This window comes from Epinephelus lanceolatus, chromosome 5 (assembly GCF_041903045.1).
Source record: "Epinephelus lanceolatus isolate andai-2023 chromosome 5, ASM4190304v1, whole genome shotgun sequence".
Classification (NCBI taxonomy): domain Eukaryota; kingdom Metazoa; phylum Chordata; class Actinopteri; order Perciformes; family Serranidae; genus Epinephelus; species Epinephelus lanceolatus.
Window position 1 is genome coordinate 6166141 of NC_135738.1, and position 16138 is coordinate 6182278.

A 16138-nucleotide genomic window follows, 5' to 3' on the forward strand; every position below is an offset into this window, starting at 1 on the left:
TAAATACACAAGATAAATATAGTGTGTGTGAGTGAGTGTGTGTCCTCACTGAGGTCTGCCAGGCAGGAGAGAGCGGCAGCTTGCAGCACGGCGTTGTCGGGGAAAGTCTGACAGGCTCTCACTGCAACCCTCTGCACGCCGTTCAGTACCAGGATGTTGTAGTAGCTCTCTATGAGACGACACAAAACAAGCGCATTAAACTGATGCCTCTATTGACTAAATCTTAATGTGTCAGATGGCAAATACATTCTGTTATCAGCATGAAGACAATCCAAACACTGCTGTAACGATCAGGATTCATTGATTTAACAAACAGTGTTATCGTCACTAACTGTCAACAAGACAGGAGATACTCTAGTTATTCATTCACAGATGTTTTAAGTGTTGGCTGCAACATATCTGACATTAATTCCAGTGAAATAAATGACAAACTTATTTTATCCCCTAAAGATCTAGTTTATTTCTAACATTTTAAAATAAGAACCTGACGTGTATATTACACTAAAAGAACAAAAAATAGAGTGAGACTGGCCACCAACAAAATACTGTCATCCCCAAAATGTTTTAGCACAGCGTAAAGTATTTATCAAACAAAAATTCAAATTAAAACTTTTTTTTTTTTTAATAAAATGTTTTTAAATAAAAAGATCTGAACCTTTAAAATCTGTCTCAGTCTGTGGACATTTTGAACTCTGACCTGATGTAAACCTCTTGAAGAGGCAGCACGCCGTCTCCTGCAGATCCTCCACCTCGGGGAAGGCGTCCATGGCGGCGATGATCAGGCTGTAGCAGCGAGCGCCTCCTGACATCAGCATCTCCACGTTACTGACTGGAAGAGAAAAGATGTTTGACTCAAAATGATCAAACTATCTCTGCTTTTATACAGTTTAAATTAGAACCTTCATGTTTTACAGATGTAAATAAAAATGTGTGTACGTGTCATGATATGTAAAAAAAGAATCAAGTCTAAAGTTGTATAAAACGTAGGCACTGATTAACAGTCACAACTGCATCTAGATTCCTAAACAAAGAACTGATGTTAACAAAGTCGCCATGGAAACAAAAAAAAAAAAAAGCACACAAAAAAAAAGTCCCTAACAAACGACAGAGAGGAGCTGGTGTCTCCTGGAATCCCCCCGTGACTGTGATGAAACGTTTATCTGTGAAAAACACAGATTAAAGTGGAGAAAATGTTCGTGACTGAAACTTTGTCATGTTCACTTTTTCACTTCTTCATGTCCAGCTGCAGCTTTCACGCAGCAATCACCCAGATAATAAGAATTTAATGTAGATCAACGCCTGAAACAAAAGTATTATTTCATCCTCTGTTCAGCAGGTGTCTTCAGAGATGATGTGTGATATGTTGGATGCTATGTCACAAGGGTTTTGCCTTTGCCTGCAGTCCGCCTCATGACAAGCTTTTAATACAGATGTACTACAAAGGCTAGACTGAATTACCAGAACACTTATTATTTACATTTTTTTTCAGAGTACATAACAAACATACTGAAAGTGATCAAATGTTCTGAACAAGACAGAGTTCTGCTCTGAAAACTCTTCTATGGAAAAACAGCTCGACCATCACATTAATAAGATATTTTCAGGTTATCAGACCCTAGCCACTCCGTCTGTAGTCCCCTTCACATCTGAATGAAGCTCACTACATCACAGTGTAAACACAGCAGCAAGCTTTGGGACAAACTTCCCTCTCTGCAGCGGAAAAAGGAGCTGTCGATGTATTCAGTAACCACAGAGAAAAGTCAAATTACTCCCATTTTATGTGTATTTTATATATGTATTTGTATCACTTTGATTTGATTTGTGCTGTTTACTTGAATTTTGGTTGCGTGTATTACCCTTTTGCCATTCAAATAATTGAATGAATTGATACATAAACACATTCATTAATTAACAAATAAATAAAACATACAAGGGTATAGAACTTATCCCTGAGATTTATTGGTGACATTTCTTGTCTTTTACTTTTGTACACATCTTCTCTTTTTCTCTCTGATGTTTATGAGCTGCTCAGTTTTACAACAGTTCCTGTTACATTATAAAATAAAGACAACTGCAGTGTTACAGAGACCAGAGAGGTGAAGATTTGATCCTAAATACAATGTTGTTGTTAAGAAAGGCCATGTATGTTTATCAGAGAAGATAAAAGCTGACAGGTAACAATACATTGATCAATAAACTAGAATTATGGCATGTGTGTAACAGTGAACCAGGAGAAACAGGTACTGCAGAGGGGAACTTTATGTGTGGGAATTCTTCCTTTGATTTCTACCAGGAAACAAATACAAACACTAACGAGCTGAAATCATTTTTATTTAACGCTTCTTTTTTCACAGGCAGTTCAGTGATCACACCCCCAGCTGTGCTCCAGAGTCGCCTTTGTCTGACAAGACCGAGTCAAAATGTTTTCTTGAGACCGAGACCGATCTCGAGCATTGGAACAGTACGTAGCAGTGTTCCTCACCATGGCGGGAATTTCCTTTAAGATTTGACTTTTTTAAACACACACTGGCTGGAAATAGACTGTGTGAAATAAAGAAACCGGCTGATGTAGTGTAACGCATCAACCGTTAAATCCAGCGAGGGACAGCAGACATTCCTGAGGCTCTCCACGTTAAGAGAACTACACTGAGTCCATTCATCCACCCTCAGCCCACTGAGCTTCAAACTAAACTCTTTCATCTGTGCATGCACATCTGGACTGCACTGATAATCAATCAATCTCAGATCAATGTTCTGTAGGATTCAGCAGTGAAATTGGTACTCTGGTTTATTTCTCTCCCTCCTACACCTCATAGACTGAATATAAAGAGGTCTTACCAGGCTGAGCCAGAGGGAGCAGCACCTTCATGGCCTGCAGCAGCAGCTCAGGGCTGTCAGGGAACCTCTGCAGAGCCGCCAGAACCACAACATGATCCTGGTTCTCCACAAACTCCACCAGGTGGTCTTCACTCACTGGAAAAAGACACAACAAAGAGAATTCAGGTCTTATAGAAAAATGTTAACGCAAAGCTAAAATGATTAATCGTACGTACAGGTAGAAACATTAGCGACCTCACATGCTGAATGTAATCTGACTGCAGGTCGTCACAAAGGCTTGATTAAAACTGAAGGATTCATGCAAATAAATCAGGGGTGCAGTGTGCTCAGAAAGGCATGAAACTTTGCACACATGTCTGAACTGGTGAAAATTTTGATATTTTATGATTTATTTGAAAAAAAAAAATTGTTCAGTAGCGCCCTCTACAAAATTTCTTTGAGGTAGCCCCTTAAAGGAAATGGCCACTTTAGAATGAAAATACAGACAGTACTTACTGACCCTCATGCCAACAAGAAGTCCAGTGTAGTTTTTTAATCACCAAAACTCGTTTGGGGTATCGGATGATAACAGCTAGTCGGAATAACAGCTACACTTGAAGTGCACGGTACCCACATTTTGAAAACGTAATAAAACTCAGCTAATGCATTTCAAAAACGTCAGAACGGCTCGTCCGTCGTAATCCAAGTGGCCTCAAGCAGCGGCATGCAAAATTGACTTGAAAAGACATAATTTACTCCACTTTTATAGCATCGATACAAAAAAGTCTCTTGGAGCCACGCCATAAGCCAAACAGAAAGTCAGCCATTTTTAGTTTCCTGTGCAATTTTTGGCCATTTCTAGGAGTTGTACTTTAACAAACTCCTTCTAGAGATTTGATCTGATTGTCTGTCTTTCAAAATTAAAAATCACTCAAAGCGTGAGTTTTTGTTGAACCGTCAAATTTTCATGTTTCACCATCAAACAGTAAGTGAGGAATAACTCCAAGGTACGTGGTCCGATCTTCCTCAAACTTCACTACATCAACAAGTAGTTGTAGTTATAGTTGCCATCTACTGGCAACAGGAAATGACATGTTTTATACTTTATATGTTTAACACCTCAAATTTGTTCTGAAGAGTCTCAAGACATGGATGATGCTTCCTGATGAAAATTGTGAGTTTTCGTCCACAAATTGCCATGGCGTGGTGGCCATTTTGCATGTTTTACTCCAAAACAGGAAGTTGTAACTTGAGCATACTTTGTCTAATCTGCCCCAAATTTGTCCTGCTTCATAAGAGTCTCGGCCTGAAAACATCTACATGTCTACACTCATTACTAGTTATAGCACCATTTTCTGAAAGGTAACGACTTGGCCTTTACTCTGGAACCATCCAAATAATATCAAAGCTTCACTCATTGTAATGAGCATCAAAACCTCACAGGACTCAAAGCACAACTACTCACGTTTGGCTGGTATTAGATATGTAAATATAATACAAACACTGTTTGTTCTGATACATGATACAAAGCCAGAAACATCTTAAATACTCTGCTACAGGACGGGATATCGACCACACTACACACTCATATGTTGGAGCTTAGAGTGTTTGTTTCCGCTCACCTCTCTCCAGGAGGAGCTGCAGAGCTCCGCAGCCTTGGAGCTGAACTTCTTCACTGGTAGGAAACGTCTTCATCGCCTGCACCACCAGGCTGAACACATCCTCCTCTTCCTCCAGCACCAGCAGAGGAAGCATGTCTGCAGATCCATCGATTAAACAAACTTATACAAATCAGACTTAATGAGAAGAGCTCAGTAAAAAGCTGAAGCAGCACTTAGTGCCAGAGAACTGAGAAGTTTCAGAGCCACGAATCCATTAAATTCTACACAAGTTCCACAGTTTGTCTCGTGATAAGTTGTGGATAATACGAGTTTTTCTTTTTGACATTTTGTGAATATTTTCTATGAAACTGTCCCTCAGAGTCATAAGCAGAACGTCTGGTTGGTTATTTTTCTCTGCAGAGCAGCCACTGACATTTTACTCAGACAAACCAAAGCTGGTTTACAGATCATGTGATGAGTATTTAACCTCTGCCTTTCTCAGAAGCCTCATGTCACACGGTCACTGCAAATTAGGTTTGAAATGACCATAACTGAAGAGGTCATGTTATGAAAGAGATCATGTTATGAAAGAGATCCAAGTGTTACTACACCAAGATGATGAGTTTTACTGAAGTATAGTCATGCATACCAGAAGTGGAAACAATACGACAGACTCATAACCAGATAATTACATGTGAACTGCAGCTGTTTGATGTTTAATTAATTCGTTCTAAAAGGCTTCTGTGAATCATTTACACAGAAGTCTCCTCCAAGTTTCCGCCTCCTATTGACCCGATGGCAAGAACGCATCATCATAAAACCGCTGTCTGGATTATATAATATATTCCAATCACATGTAGAATCACCACTGAAATCAGAGCCTGTGACCTGAGCTTTGGCTGTGAGTCACAGAAAAAGGCTAATGATTGACTTTCAATCCTATAGCACTCATGCTGGAGCCCTGGTGTATTGTGCCATATCCCCGGTGTGTTTGTGTACCTGATCTGAGCAGAAGAGCCAGAGCTCTGAGTCCAACCATGATGACTCTGCAGTCTGCGCTGTACTGAGAAAGAACCTTCAGGATCTGCCTGGAAAAAACATCACGACAGGGAAAAATGAAGCAGAGCTGCAGCCAAGACAAAAACTCTCCTCGGCTAAATCACTTCACTGCCTGCAGGCAAAGGGACTAACTTCTGCAAACCTGAAGAGAGTTAGTCAACACTCAGCATATCTTACTCTAGATCCTGATTTACACATCAGATCTATAAGCTCTTATTGTGTGAGTACACAGAACTGAAGAAAATCAAACAGCTCGGCAGAATACAAAGAGATTTATAGAAATGTTAGACAGCAGTGTGAAGGAAGTGAAAGGATCACTTGTGGGAAAAAAGGCAGGTAAAACTGACATAGCGTGATTCAATAACACGACCACAGCTGGTATCGTGCAACGAGCAGGAACTGAAAATGACAGTAATATAATCTGAATCTGGAACATCTAAGAGCCGAAATCTGTTTCCTTACAAAAAAACAGATGCAGACAAGCACTTAAATTCATCCACACTTTGTCTAACAGTACTTGGCTCAGATGTGAAATGATGCTTTCACATCTGGACAGTCATGATGCTGAATATACACACCGATCAGACGAAACATTGAACCTACTGACAGGTGAAGTGACTAACATTGATCATCTTGTAACAGTACAATGTTATGCTGGGTGAAGTGTGCCAGGTGGCATCCACATGAATACCAGGACCAAAGGTTTCCCAACAGAATATTGTAACAAGATGATCAATGTTTTTCAACCTGTCAGTGGTTTAATGTTTTGGCTGATCGGTGTGTATTATGTTCTCTTTAACATATATTATAAGAAACCTTTAAACATATGAAAGTCAACATCACAAATGAGCAAACCAACAAAAATCCACATGATGCTCAGAACATGTGTCTCTATAACAGATTCTGCTTCTTGTTGTCAGACTGATGGGTTCTGAGATTGTGTAACTTAGAATGTGAAATGTTATGTAACTCTTAAAACTTTTATTATTTTTACTTCTTTCACTGTTTTCACTTCTTTTGGGGACAGATTACCGAGTAAATCAGGATGTGATCCTTGTTGGAACATGGAAGCAACAACACTCCTCACTCAGACTGCAAGTAAAACACATATTATTCTCAAATTTCCGACAGACTGTCCACACTGTTATTTACAGGTGACCAGATCAGATTTTTGAGTCCAAACAGCACAGACCGATCTGCATTCGAGGACTCACTGGGACTGCATGAAGGTGAAGCTTCTGGGCTAAATGAAGTCAGTCTCTCTCATGCAGGATTCCAGACATATTTAATGTTGGTAATGTTATGTCGTATATGATACTGTCAACCCAAGAGGGAAGGTGTCCAGTATTTCAGATTTTTCTCATCCGTCCTGTTCGACGCCTGGTGGTGAGACAGGTTCACGCACATGCAGCTCAGCAGCAAAAGCTTTGCTTCAGTGACACAGTAAGGTTACACAAAGAATCTGATTGAAATCACATTTCAAACCACCTTCAAATATGGTTTGGATCTGATTTGCCAAAACTACATTTTATGTGTTTTTTGTTATCTACAAATAAATCTGGATACAGACTGGCAAAAAACAGATTTGGGCTGAGCAGTCTGAACAAGGCCGAAGGGGGGGTTAGATTACAGCCATGGTCATGACTCTGTGAGGCCACACAGAGCTGCTTTGAGCTAAATGCTAACACCAACATGCTAACATGCTGACAGTGACAATGCTAACATGCTGTTTAGCTGATGTAATGTTTACCATGTTCATTATCTTTATTTAATGGGTTAGCATCACTAAATACAAATTACAGCGAGGCTGGTGGTGATGTCATTAGTTTTGCAGATATTTAATAATAAACCAAAATATCAGATAAATTAAAATATAACAGCTTCTTTTTTAACATGAATGTGATGTCATCTGTAATCTGATCGACCGTGCTGTGATTATGTCCTGTACAAACCTGTAACAAGATAATCTGAATTCACTCCTGTACAACTGACATCAGTTCATCACAGTTACAGGTACAGCACCCAGTGTGTGTGTTGCTACTTACTGGTGCACTCCCAGTACCTCCCAGTCCTTGGCTGCCTTCAGAGGTCTGGTCAACTCTTCCAGCGTATCGGGGCATATTTCAATCAGCCGACACAACAATGACCAACCGACCTGTAACAAGAAGATTACACCGTCACTCAGGCTACAACTGAACGATCAAGTCAAACTATCAAATTAAAACTGCAGAAATTTTCAGCTTACAGCAAGTTAGGTTTAAGGCTTTTTAATACCATTTGCCAATTTTACAATGAAAACAAGAACTGACATCAGTTATGTGGGCTTAAAGGGGCAATAAGCAGAAATTCATCATTTCTAGATTGAAGGAATTAAAAAATCGCTATGTGAAGAACTAGAGGAGTAATTTCATCTGGAGTATAGCACGACGTCACACACCCTCTCTCTGTGTTGATCTCCAGCCCCTTGTTTACAAGCCGGTCCGGCTGCGCGTTCATGTACGTTCATGTGAATCGGCGCCTCCTCCCTCCTCTCGGAGCCCTTGGCCCTCCCTCCCTATAAAAGGCTACAGCCAGTGAGCAATGGCAGCGCGTATTATCGAAGCGATATGGCAGAGAGCGGAACGAAACGTTCACCCGAAGACACCAGGATCCAACATTACCTCTAAAGAAACAAAGGTTGTTGGCGAAGAAGTTGTCAGATAAAGAAAGGGACAGAACTCGGATTAACATTGGCCTTGCGTTTCCAAGGTGGAGAGCACTGCGAGAGCTAAAGGGGCTACAATTTGACTCGGAGCTAGCTCTTCTTCTCCTGGACAGGTACAACATAAAATCAAATGTCTGTTTTAATTAGTGTTACAGTAACGTTAAGCACATGTCGCTATGTCGATTCAATTAAATTTAATATTACAATCGCAGCATGGGTTAATGTCCGGAGCTTTGGTCCCAGCAATGGGTCAGGCGTTACGGTTGTGTTAGGTGAGTAGCATTTGCAATTAGCATTGTAAAATGTAGCCAGGCTAAAACATGGCTCTCACTCACGGAGAAGAGTAGGAACGTTAGCGTTAGCTCCTGGTGTTAGCACTAGCTGGGATCCGGCGATGGCTCGAGCCGAGTCGGCTGCCACCGGCTACTGGAGTAACTTACAGCTATAGAGCGCTTCTACCAGCTCTTCTAGTCACTGAGCCTCGCCTCCATCTCAGCAAATATATTACATTTATTACAGGTACCATCATCATTGAAGTAGGCAGGGGAATAGCTAAACACAGCAGAGACCAAGAGTGAGTGAAAGATATCGCTAACTGCTAAACTAAGTTTAGATGAGGCGAGTGGGGGGGGGGGAGCAGAGGCAGAGGGAGGTGTAGCTCATGACACACTTTGTTTTGGTCTACAGGCAGTGCACAATAGCAAACCTAGTGGTGAAACGATTTTGCTTTTTGCCCCTTTAAAGAAAATTTTCCCAAATTTTCCCAAATTTTCCGTTGCGTTGCCAAGACGAGGGTAGAACAGAACTTGCAACTACTTGGCAGTTGTTGGTAAGTTTTCTTGGTGATTTCATGTTTGTCACAGTGTGGGACTCTACTGCCTTGACATCCATCGCAAGTTTGAAAAAGCATTTGCATAAAATACACTGAGCCTCATACGCATCACACCCTGTACTGGTTTCAGCCATGCCGTTAAATTTGGCCGGTTTTCATTGAATCTGAGCTTCACCGTGTTGTCCAGAGGACAGTGACAGCTGGTGCCATCATCCTGATCTGTGTGACATTAATTTAAGAGGTGTTTGGTAAATTATTTAAGAAAAATAGCCGTTACTTATTGTTTTGAGATTTTATGATGCAACGTCGGAAAAAAATGATTCATAAAATCCGTGTTCCCATGCCTTTGAGACTTTTGAAAGGTTAATTTAAGAGATTTAAGATTTAAGATTTAATTTGAACACCAATTAAGGCTGATTCTTAGATTAATGAATTCAGTGCCTTTAAGACTTTTTCAGAAAGTGCAGGCACACTGTTCTAACTGAAACTCAAATCAACCTCTTGTGGAAGAGATCCTTCACCTGCAGATACTTTGGCAGCGTGAGGAGCTTATGTCTATTTTACATATAAGACTCTGGAGCTGTTAAAACTTGTTTGACTCCACTGCAGCAGAGCTGAAAGCATTAAAGCCGTGTCCCTGTCTCCAGTGTTACATGAGCACCAGCTGGATCATGTGACTGTACAGTACGTAAAACAAACTGCTGCACTAAAATATGCCTGAGATGAAATCCTACATGTCTGAGCTGTAAATGATTCACAGTATCACACCACTGCCTGCAGCTCAGCACAAATCTCTGAACACATTTTTAACCTTTATATGAACCTGCTACGACTGACTCACAGTCTGACTTTCACTTTGTGTCACGCTGCGGTCTCACCTCTGATACGCTGCAGTCACGAGACACCGTAAACATGTTAGATCAGGCGCAGGTGTGTCAGCTGGGGCTGATGTTAGAGCTCAACAGGTGATGTCGTTGTGACACTAACATCTGTGTAAGAACCACATATATCTGTGTTGAAGTGACATATCATACAGGTTATGATATTATTTAAGTTTGTATATTAGTGGACTGTGCTCAGGTTGTGTTTGTTGACTTTATTTCTGTGTTAGAGCACAGACAAGTTATGTACGACAGGTATGGTGCTGTGAGGCAGGTTAGTGCACGGGGCAAATGGAGATTGATACAGGACTGATCTGAAGGTTCTGTTATTTGTTTTTAAAACCACACACAGGCTGACACCTCCGCACATCACTAAATGTCTCTGCCCCTACTCCACCTCCCGACCTCTTAGATCTTCAGAACAATATCTTTTATCTGTCCCAGGATCGAGGCTGGTGGGTAAGAGAGATTGTGCCTTTGCAGTAGCTGCTCCAAAGCTCTGGATTAGTCTGCCACTCTCAATCAAACGCTTTTAAGACAAACCTTTTTAATGGCCTTTGGTTGTTTGTAGTGGTTTTAATATTGTAGTATTTCATTATCTTTTTATGCATGTAATCGTTCTTACTGTTGTTACTCAGTTTTATATTTGTGAGTCATTCTTCTAATTTGTACAGCACTTTGGTCGACTGCAGATGTTTTTAAATGTGCTATATGAATAAAATTGAATAAATTTGATTTTTCTTATCTGAGTTTGTTTACAACATTGTGCTTGAAGACAACATTAAGTCTGTGTGACCATGTTATGCAATGAGATTGCAATTTAAGTGTGTAATGACAGTTGATATGGTAAGAACATATGACCATATGAGACATTACTTTTGAAGGATTTGGCCTGCTGTTTTCTTTTCTTTTTTGTATTATTAATAAACATTGTTCAACTTTTTCCTGCCTCGTGTGAGCACTGTGGATCGTCACTAAAGGAACACGAGTCAAAACTGACTGTGGGTTCCAATCTCCACACTGCCACACCATACAGTATGCCATAAAAAGGTTTAGTATGTTCCAGTGCAGAGTCTGTGAAATGCAGTCTGACAAAGATACCAGGATGTTCTACTGCATCAGGTCTGATTTTGCAGTCTGTGAGCCAGAATGGTCTTCTGGCTGTTCTGACCCACAATCTACACACATCACAAAGTAACAGCAGCAAATCTCTGCATGTTGATCCCCGTCTCTGGAAAACTCGTTTGTTTTATCTCCGAGGTAACGGATATAAAAGCAAAAGGGTCAAAGCTCAGGACGTGATGTTATGAGACAGCAGTATTTCCTGATTGTGTGCAGACTGCATGTAACATGGGTAAACTGAAATGGCCGTTATAATCTGTGTGTCTAATTTAAGGTGGCGCACATTTCTGTTTCCTTTCATCACCTTAAAAACTGACAGTAGGACGTTTGTTAATAACACAAGGCAGTTCTGATGAAGAGGTGTGTGAGGTTACTGATGAAGAGGTGTGTGAGGTGTCTGATGAAGAGATCAGTGAGGTTTCTTTTTTTTTTTTTTTTTAAAGATTTTTTTGGGCGTTTTAGCCTTTAATTGATAGGACAGCTTTAGCGTGAAGGGAGGAGAGAGAGAGGGAAGGACACGCAGCAAAGGGCCACAGGCTGGAGTCGAACCCGGGCCGCTGCGGCAACAACCTTGTACATGGGGTGCCTGCTCCACTACCAAGCCACCGACGCCCCAAGAGATCTGTGAGGTTTCTGATGAAGAGATCTGTGAGGTTTCTGATGTAGAGGTGTGTGAGGTTATTGACGTCCTTACCTGCTGGACTCCTTTGCTGCTGATGTGGGACGACAGCACCGTCATGAGGGGGGTGTGGACATCTTTGCCTTCAAACAGTTCAGCTGCTGCAAAAGATGCAACAGACATGATGTGACACGTTAGCTCTGAACGAAGGGACGCAGTCTGTCACACTCGTTTCTATATTTAAACGTGCACAGCAAGGCTCAGAGATCAATAGATTAGCAATAACAAGGATCAATCAATCATCAGTCGACTGGTTGCTGTAGTAGATTACCTGCGTCCTGCTTTCAAGATTTTAAATACATAAAAGTACATCAAAATTATTAGATTATTAGAAGTGTCCTTGCGTACAAAAAGTAAATGATGCATTATGATAAGTTAAAGTGGACCATCTTAATGCTGGATTAAACCTCCCACACCAAACTAACTACAGCGATGCATCCATGTCCCCATGTGTCATATCTGTATCTGCAAACTTGAAATTACCATTGTATGTTGAATGTGGTGCAGTAAAAGTACAATAAGTATAAAAACATACAAAATTAAAACAGTACAAGTCCCATAAATATACTTTAACTCCTCATCTGTGCATTAGGAACCCAAACTGATGAGTAAAGCTCTCTTAACATCAAACAGAGTCCCTCTGAAGCACGAGAGAAGGAACAATAACAAAGAACATTTCAAAGTAAAGTACTGTAGTTCAGATTAGTAACTGCATGCATGGCTATGTACGCAGATGACACTACAATGTATGTGTCTGCAAAAAAAAAGCCAGGGAGGCTAACGTAACACTTCAACAACAGCTGATGCATGTTTCTGAAAACTGAAGCTGAAGTTGAACATCTCAAAAACAAAGGGTCTGATATTTGGCTGCAGGCATGCTGTGAGGACAGCAGCTGCCCATCTCTCTGCATGGAGCGGCCTGCCTCTGGTTTTTGTTTTATTTTATTTTGTAGATAGAAACTTTCTATGATGTGATCATTTAATGTCTTGTCTTGTTTTTGTGTGTGGACCACAAATGTCATTACAGTGGTGACGACTGACGGGATCCTGAATAAAGAATAAAGAACTAAGTTCATGTTTGAGGCACTTTTACTTTAAGCATTTCTATTTTCTGCTTCATTTTGCTTCTGTTCCTCTACATTAACACAGAACTGTAGTCTCCTTTACATTCATTACTTACTTTATAGAGTAAGATTTTACAAACAAAACATATGATCAGTTTCTAATATGACTGTTGAGTATATAAAGAAGTCAAGACACTCCACCTGATCGAACATTAAAATGCTGCTGACAGGTTAAAACATCAGTTATAATATTCCAATAATGTAACTCTCTGAAATTAACCATCCTGACAAACAAGTATTTTTATCTGCAGAAACATGTTTGTTGTTGATGGTTGATACTAAGGATAGACCGATACATTGTCCGGCCGATATATCGGGCCGATATTTGAGTTTTTTACTTGTATCGGCATCGGGCGATATGTGCGTGGGTTCGCGGATTTCTTTCTCCCTGGCATGATTTACAGACAGGCATCCACGGGCAGCTCTGTGTTGCCGGAAGACCCTGCAGCGCACATGCAGCGAATCCTACTGTGTACAGTAGTTGTTGTTTTATTTATGCTTCAGCTTAAATATTTGTTATTTTATAAAGACATTACTGGAAGATTTACAATAACTGAACTCTTTTTTTTATTTGAATGTATAATAATAATAATAATAATAATAATAATAATAATAATGATATTCTACCTGTTCTACCTCAACTTTCCATCTTGTTTTAGTATTTTTTACTGTTCAATAAATGTTTCTTATTTTAAACTTGAGACCTGTAATATTTGTTATCATTGTGTCATTTTTTTTTATGTAAATTGAGGGAGCAAAAGCAGTATCGGCCCCAAATATCGGCTCAAGAAAATCGGCAGTCCATAATCGGTTATCGGCTAAGGGTGATGGAAAAAAATCGGTATCGGCATCGGCCCTAAAAAATCCATATCAGTCTATCCCTAGTTGATATTTTGTCATTTTATCTCTCTCCTTTATTTGAGTTATTTTCTAAGGGGAGACTTTTTACACAAACTTCATTAACAAAATGGTTTCAAGTTTCAATTATAGTAATAATAATTGGTTTGTTCAATCTGCAATAACCCTTCTGTTTTCAATCATTTAACCCTCAGTCTGACTAATAATAATAATAACAATAATAATAATTTTGTAATACCATGATACCGTGATATTTTCTGAGATGGTTACCATAAAAAGATTTCATACCATTCTAACCCTGTAAGCTTCACAAACTGCAACACTGAAATAACAATATAACAATCCTACTATAAAATATAGATTTTAATGTATAATTTTTCTATATTTCTCAAAAACTTTTTGCATCATTTGAAGCTACATTTATCCAACAATACTTTTGAATGCATGGCTTTAAATGGAGTATTTTTACACTGTGGTATTTCTACATATACTTCAGTTAAAGGGTCCAGTTGCACAAAACACCTCAAGCTAAGATTTTCCTTAAAGTCCCGGTTAAGGTGTCCTTAAAAATAAAACCGGCTGCACAACACACCCATAAGTCTTCTCCTTTAAAATGTTCACTTAAGTATTTGAGGTTTATCCCTTGTCTTGGTCTTATACTTGAGGAATCTCTAAACAAGTGCACAAAAGACCTTAGATACCAAAGTAAGGTTATTAAAAAACTTAAGGTACCAAGCAGGAGGAGCCAATGGATACGCTTTTGATTATGAATAACTGAATGAATGACTTTATTTTGAACCAAAAATTATAAGAAAAAACAAGACAAAGATAACAGTGTCTGAAAAGGAGTAGGTCGAAATTAAACTAACATGTCTCTAACAGTTTCTTACAATTCTTCTTTTAACTCATATATTATTTCAACAAATTCCCAAATGTATGCAACCATCCCCAGTCTATTAACCACCCAGTTAAACAAATTAGTAATAAGCCCAGTTTATTACAGTCCAAGTATCACCCAGGGTTACAAAGCAAATACGCACTCCCCTAACACAACCTTTCCTTCATCTATATATCTGCAAAAATATATATTTGTATATTTCCACTATAGATTTAACTGAATTAATTTTCATTGCACTTTCCACCCACCATCACAGATAAACCAAATAAATGCAAGCAACTTTACAGAAACTTTTACCACTGGAAAATCTCCTTTAATGCAGTAAATGCCTTATTGTTTTTCCTTAACTAAGGACACTTTTTAAAGGTCCCTCAGCTCGGGAGAAATCAAGCCTTAAGAGTCATAATTTAAGAGAAAATGTAAGGTGTTTTGTGCAGCCAGTCCCTCAGTATTTGTCCTATCACTGGTCCTAACTCAGACAGCATGTCCAGAGGAAACTGTGCTGTGTGTGTGAGCAGCAGCCTGATGATGATGATGATGATGATGCTGATGATGCACATGGAGGACAAACGTGTTTCCTACCAGTGTCGGTGTGCGCCAGGAACAGCAGGTCCTGGATGATCTGGATCAGGGTGCACAGCTGTCGGTCCTCCTGCGGGATCTTCAGCCTCACCAGCAGTTTCTTCAGCCTCTCCTCCAGCTCCTCCTGGTTCACCATGGTCTGTCAAATACTGAGGCCAGCTGACGGCGAGCATCGAGGTCACTCAGTCCGAGCCGTCAAAGCCGAGGCTGGGGAGCAGCCACACCGCTGCAGCATGGTCACGGTACGGTCACAGTTACAGTAACACCAGTGTGATCGTGACTTAATACGAGCTGTGTTACATCATATTACAGTAGCTCCAGTGCGGCTGAGTGTCTGCTGTCACGCCAGGAGAAGCTGTGAGTGTGGCGGAGTTTCGGTTCAGACGGTGATGACATCACAGCTCGGTGCGGTTAACTTTCCTCCGGCGGACACACGAACCTTCCTCTTTGTGCAGTCTGACACTTTGTGTTGTTTCTGAGGGAGATAAGCAGCAGGTCCTGTCCCTGTATGTCTGCGTGTGTCACAGCAGCACAGTTCCTTCTTCCTTACAGTCACATCATATGACTCCGCGCAGAAAAAAAAATAACTTCCCGTTTGTTAAAGAGGAAACTGGGAGCAAACCCCGCGCGGCGCGGCGGGGGGGGGGGGGGGGGGACCGACAGTCACATATCCGCCTCACAGACGGACGTGTTTAACTCCCGGTAAAGTTTGTACGCAGATTGAATTACTGAATCGTTTCTTTACTTAAATCAGACTGAATCTAACGGACAGCTAAACTGTTAGTCACCATGGGGTGAGGTGTCCGTGCTCTCCTCAAGCTGCCACCCACCCTGGTGTCTGATGTCAGTTACTCATTTACCGCTTTATTTAACAGTGAGGCTTGACAGTGATTTGCGCCGGATCTCATTCAGATAATTCACATTTAAATGTTTGTTTAAGGATGAGCAGAGCGACTGAGCCCACAGAGACAATATTAAAAC

General features: G+C 40.4%; 1 protein-coding gene across 1 annotated transcript in view; it reads right to left on the reverse strand.

Annotated features, from left to right (window-relative positions):
- The window catches only part of lrrk2 (leucine-rich repeat kinase 2), a 49572-nt gene extending 33610 nt beyond the window's left edge, over window positions 1-15962 (reverse strand). The window contains exons 1-8 of the mRNA XM_033635285.2: window positions 15158-15962; window positions 11711-11796; window positions 7523-7632; window positions 5418-5506; window positions 4440-4574; window positions 2839-2973; window positions 698-829; window positions 50-169 (exon numbers count right to left, since the gene is read on the reverse strand). Coding sequence (XP_033491176.2) covers window positions 50-169; window positions 698-829; window positions 2839-2973; window positions 4440-4574; window positions 5418-5506; window positions 7523-7632; window positions 11711-11796; window positions 15158-15293 — 943 coding nt within the window. The 5' untranslated portion in view covers window positions 15294-15962. The remainder of the gene's footprint in view (window positions 1-49; window positions 170-697; window positions 830-2838; window positions 2974-4439; window positions 4575-5417; window positions 5507-7522; window positions 7633-11710; window positions 11797-15157) is intronic.
- Window positions 15963-16138: the final 176 nt, after the last annotated feature.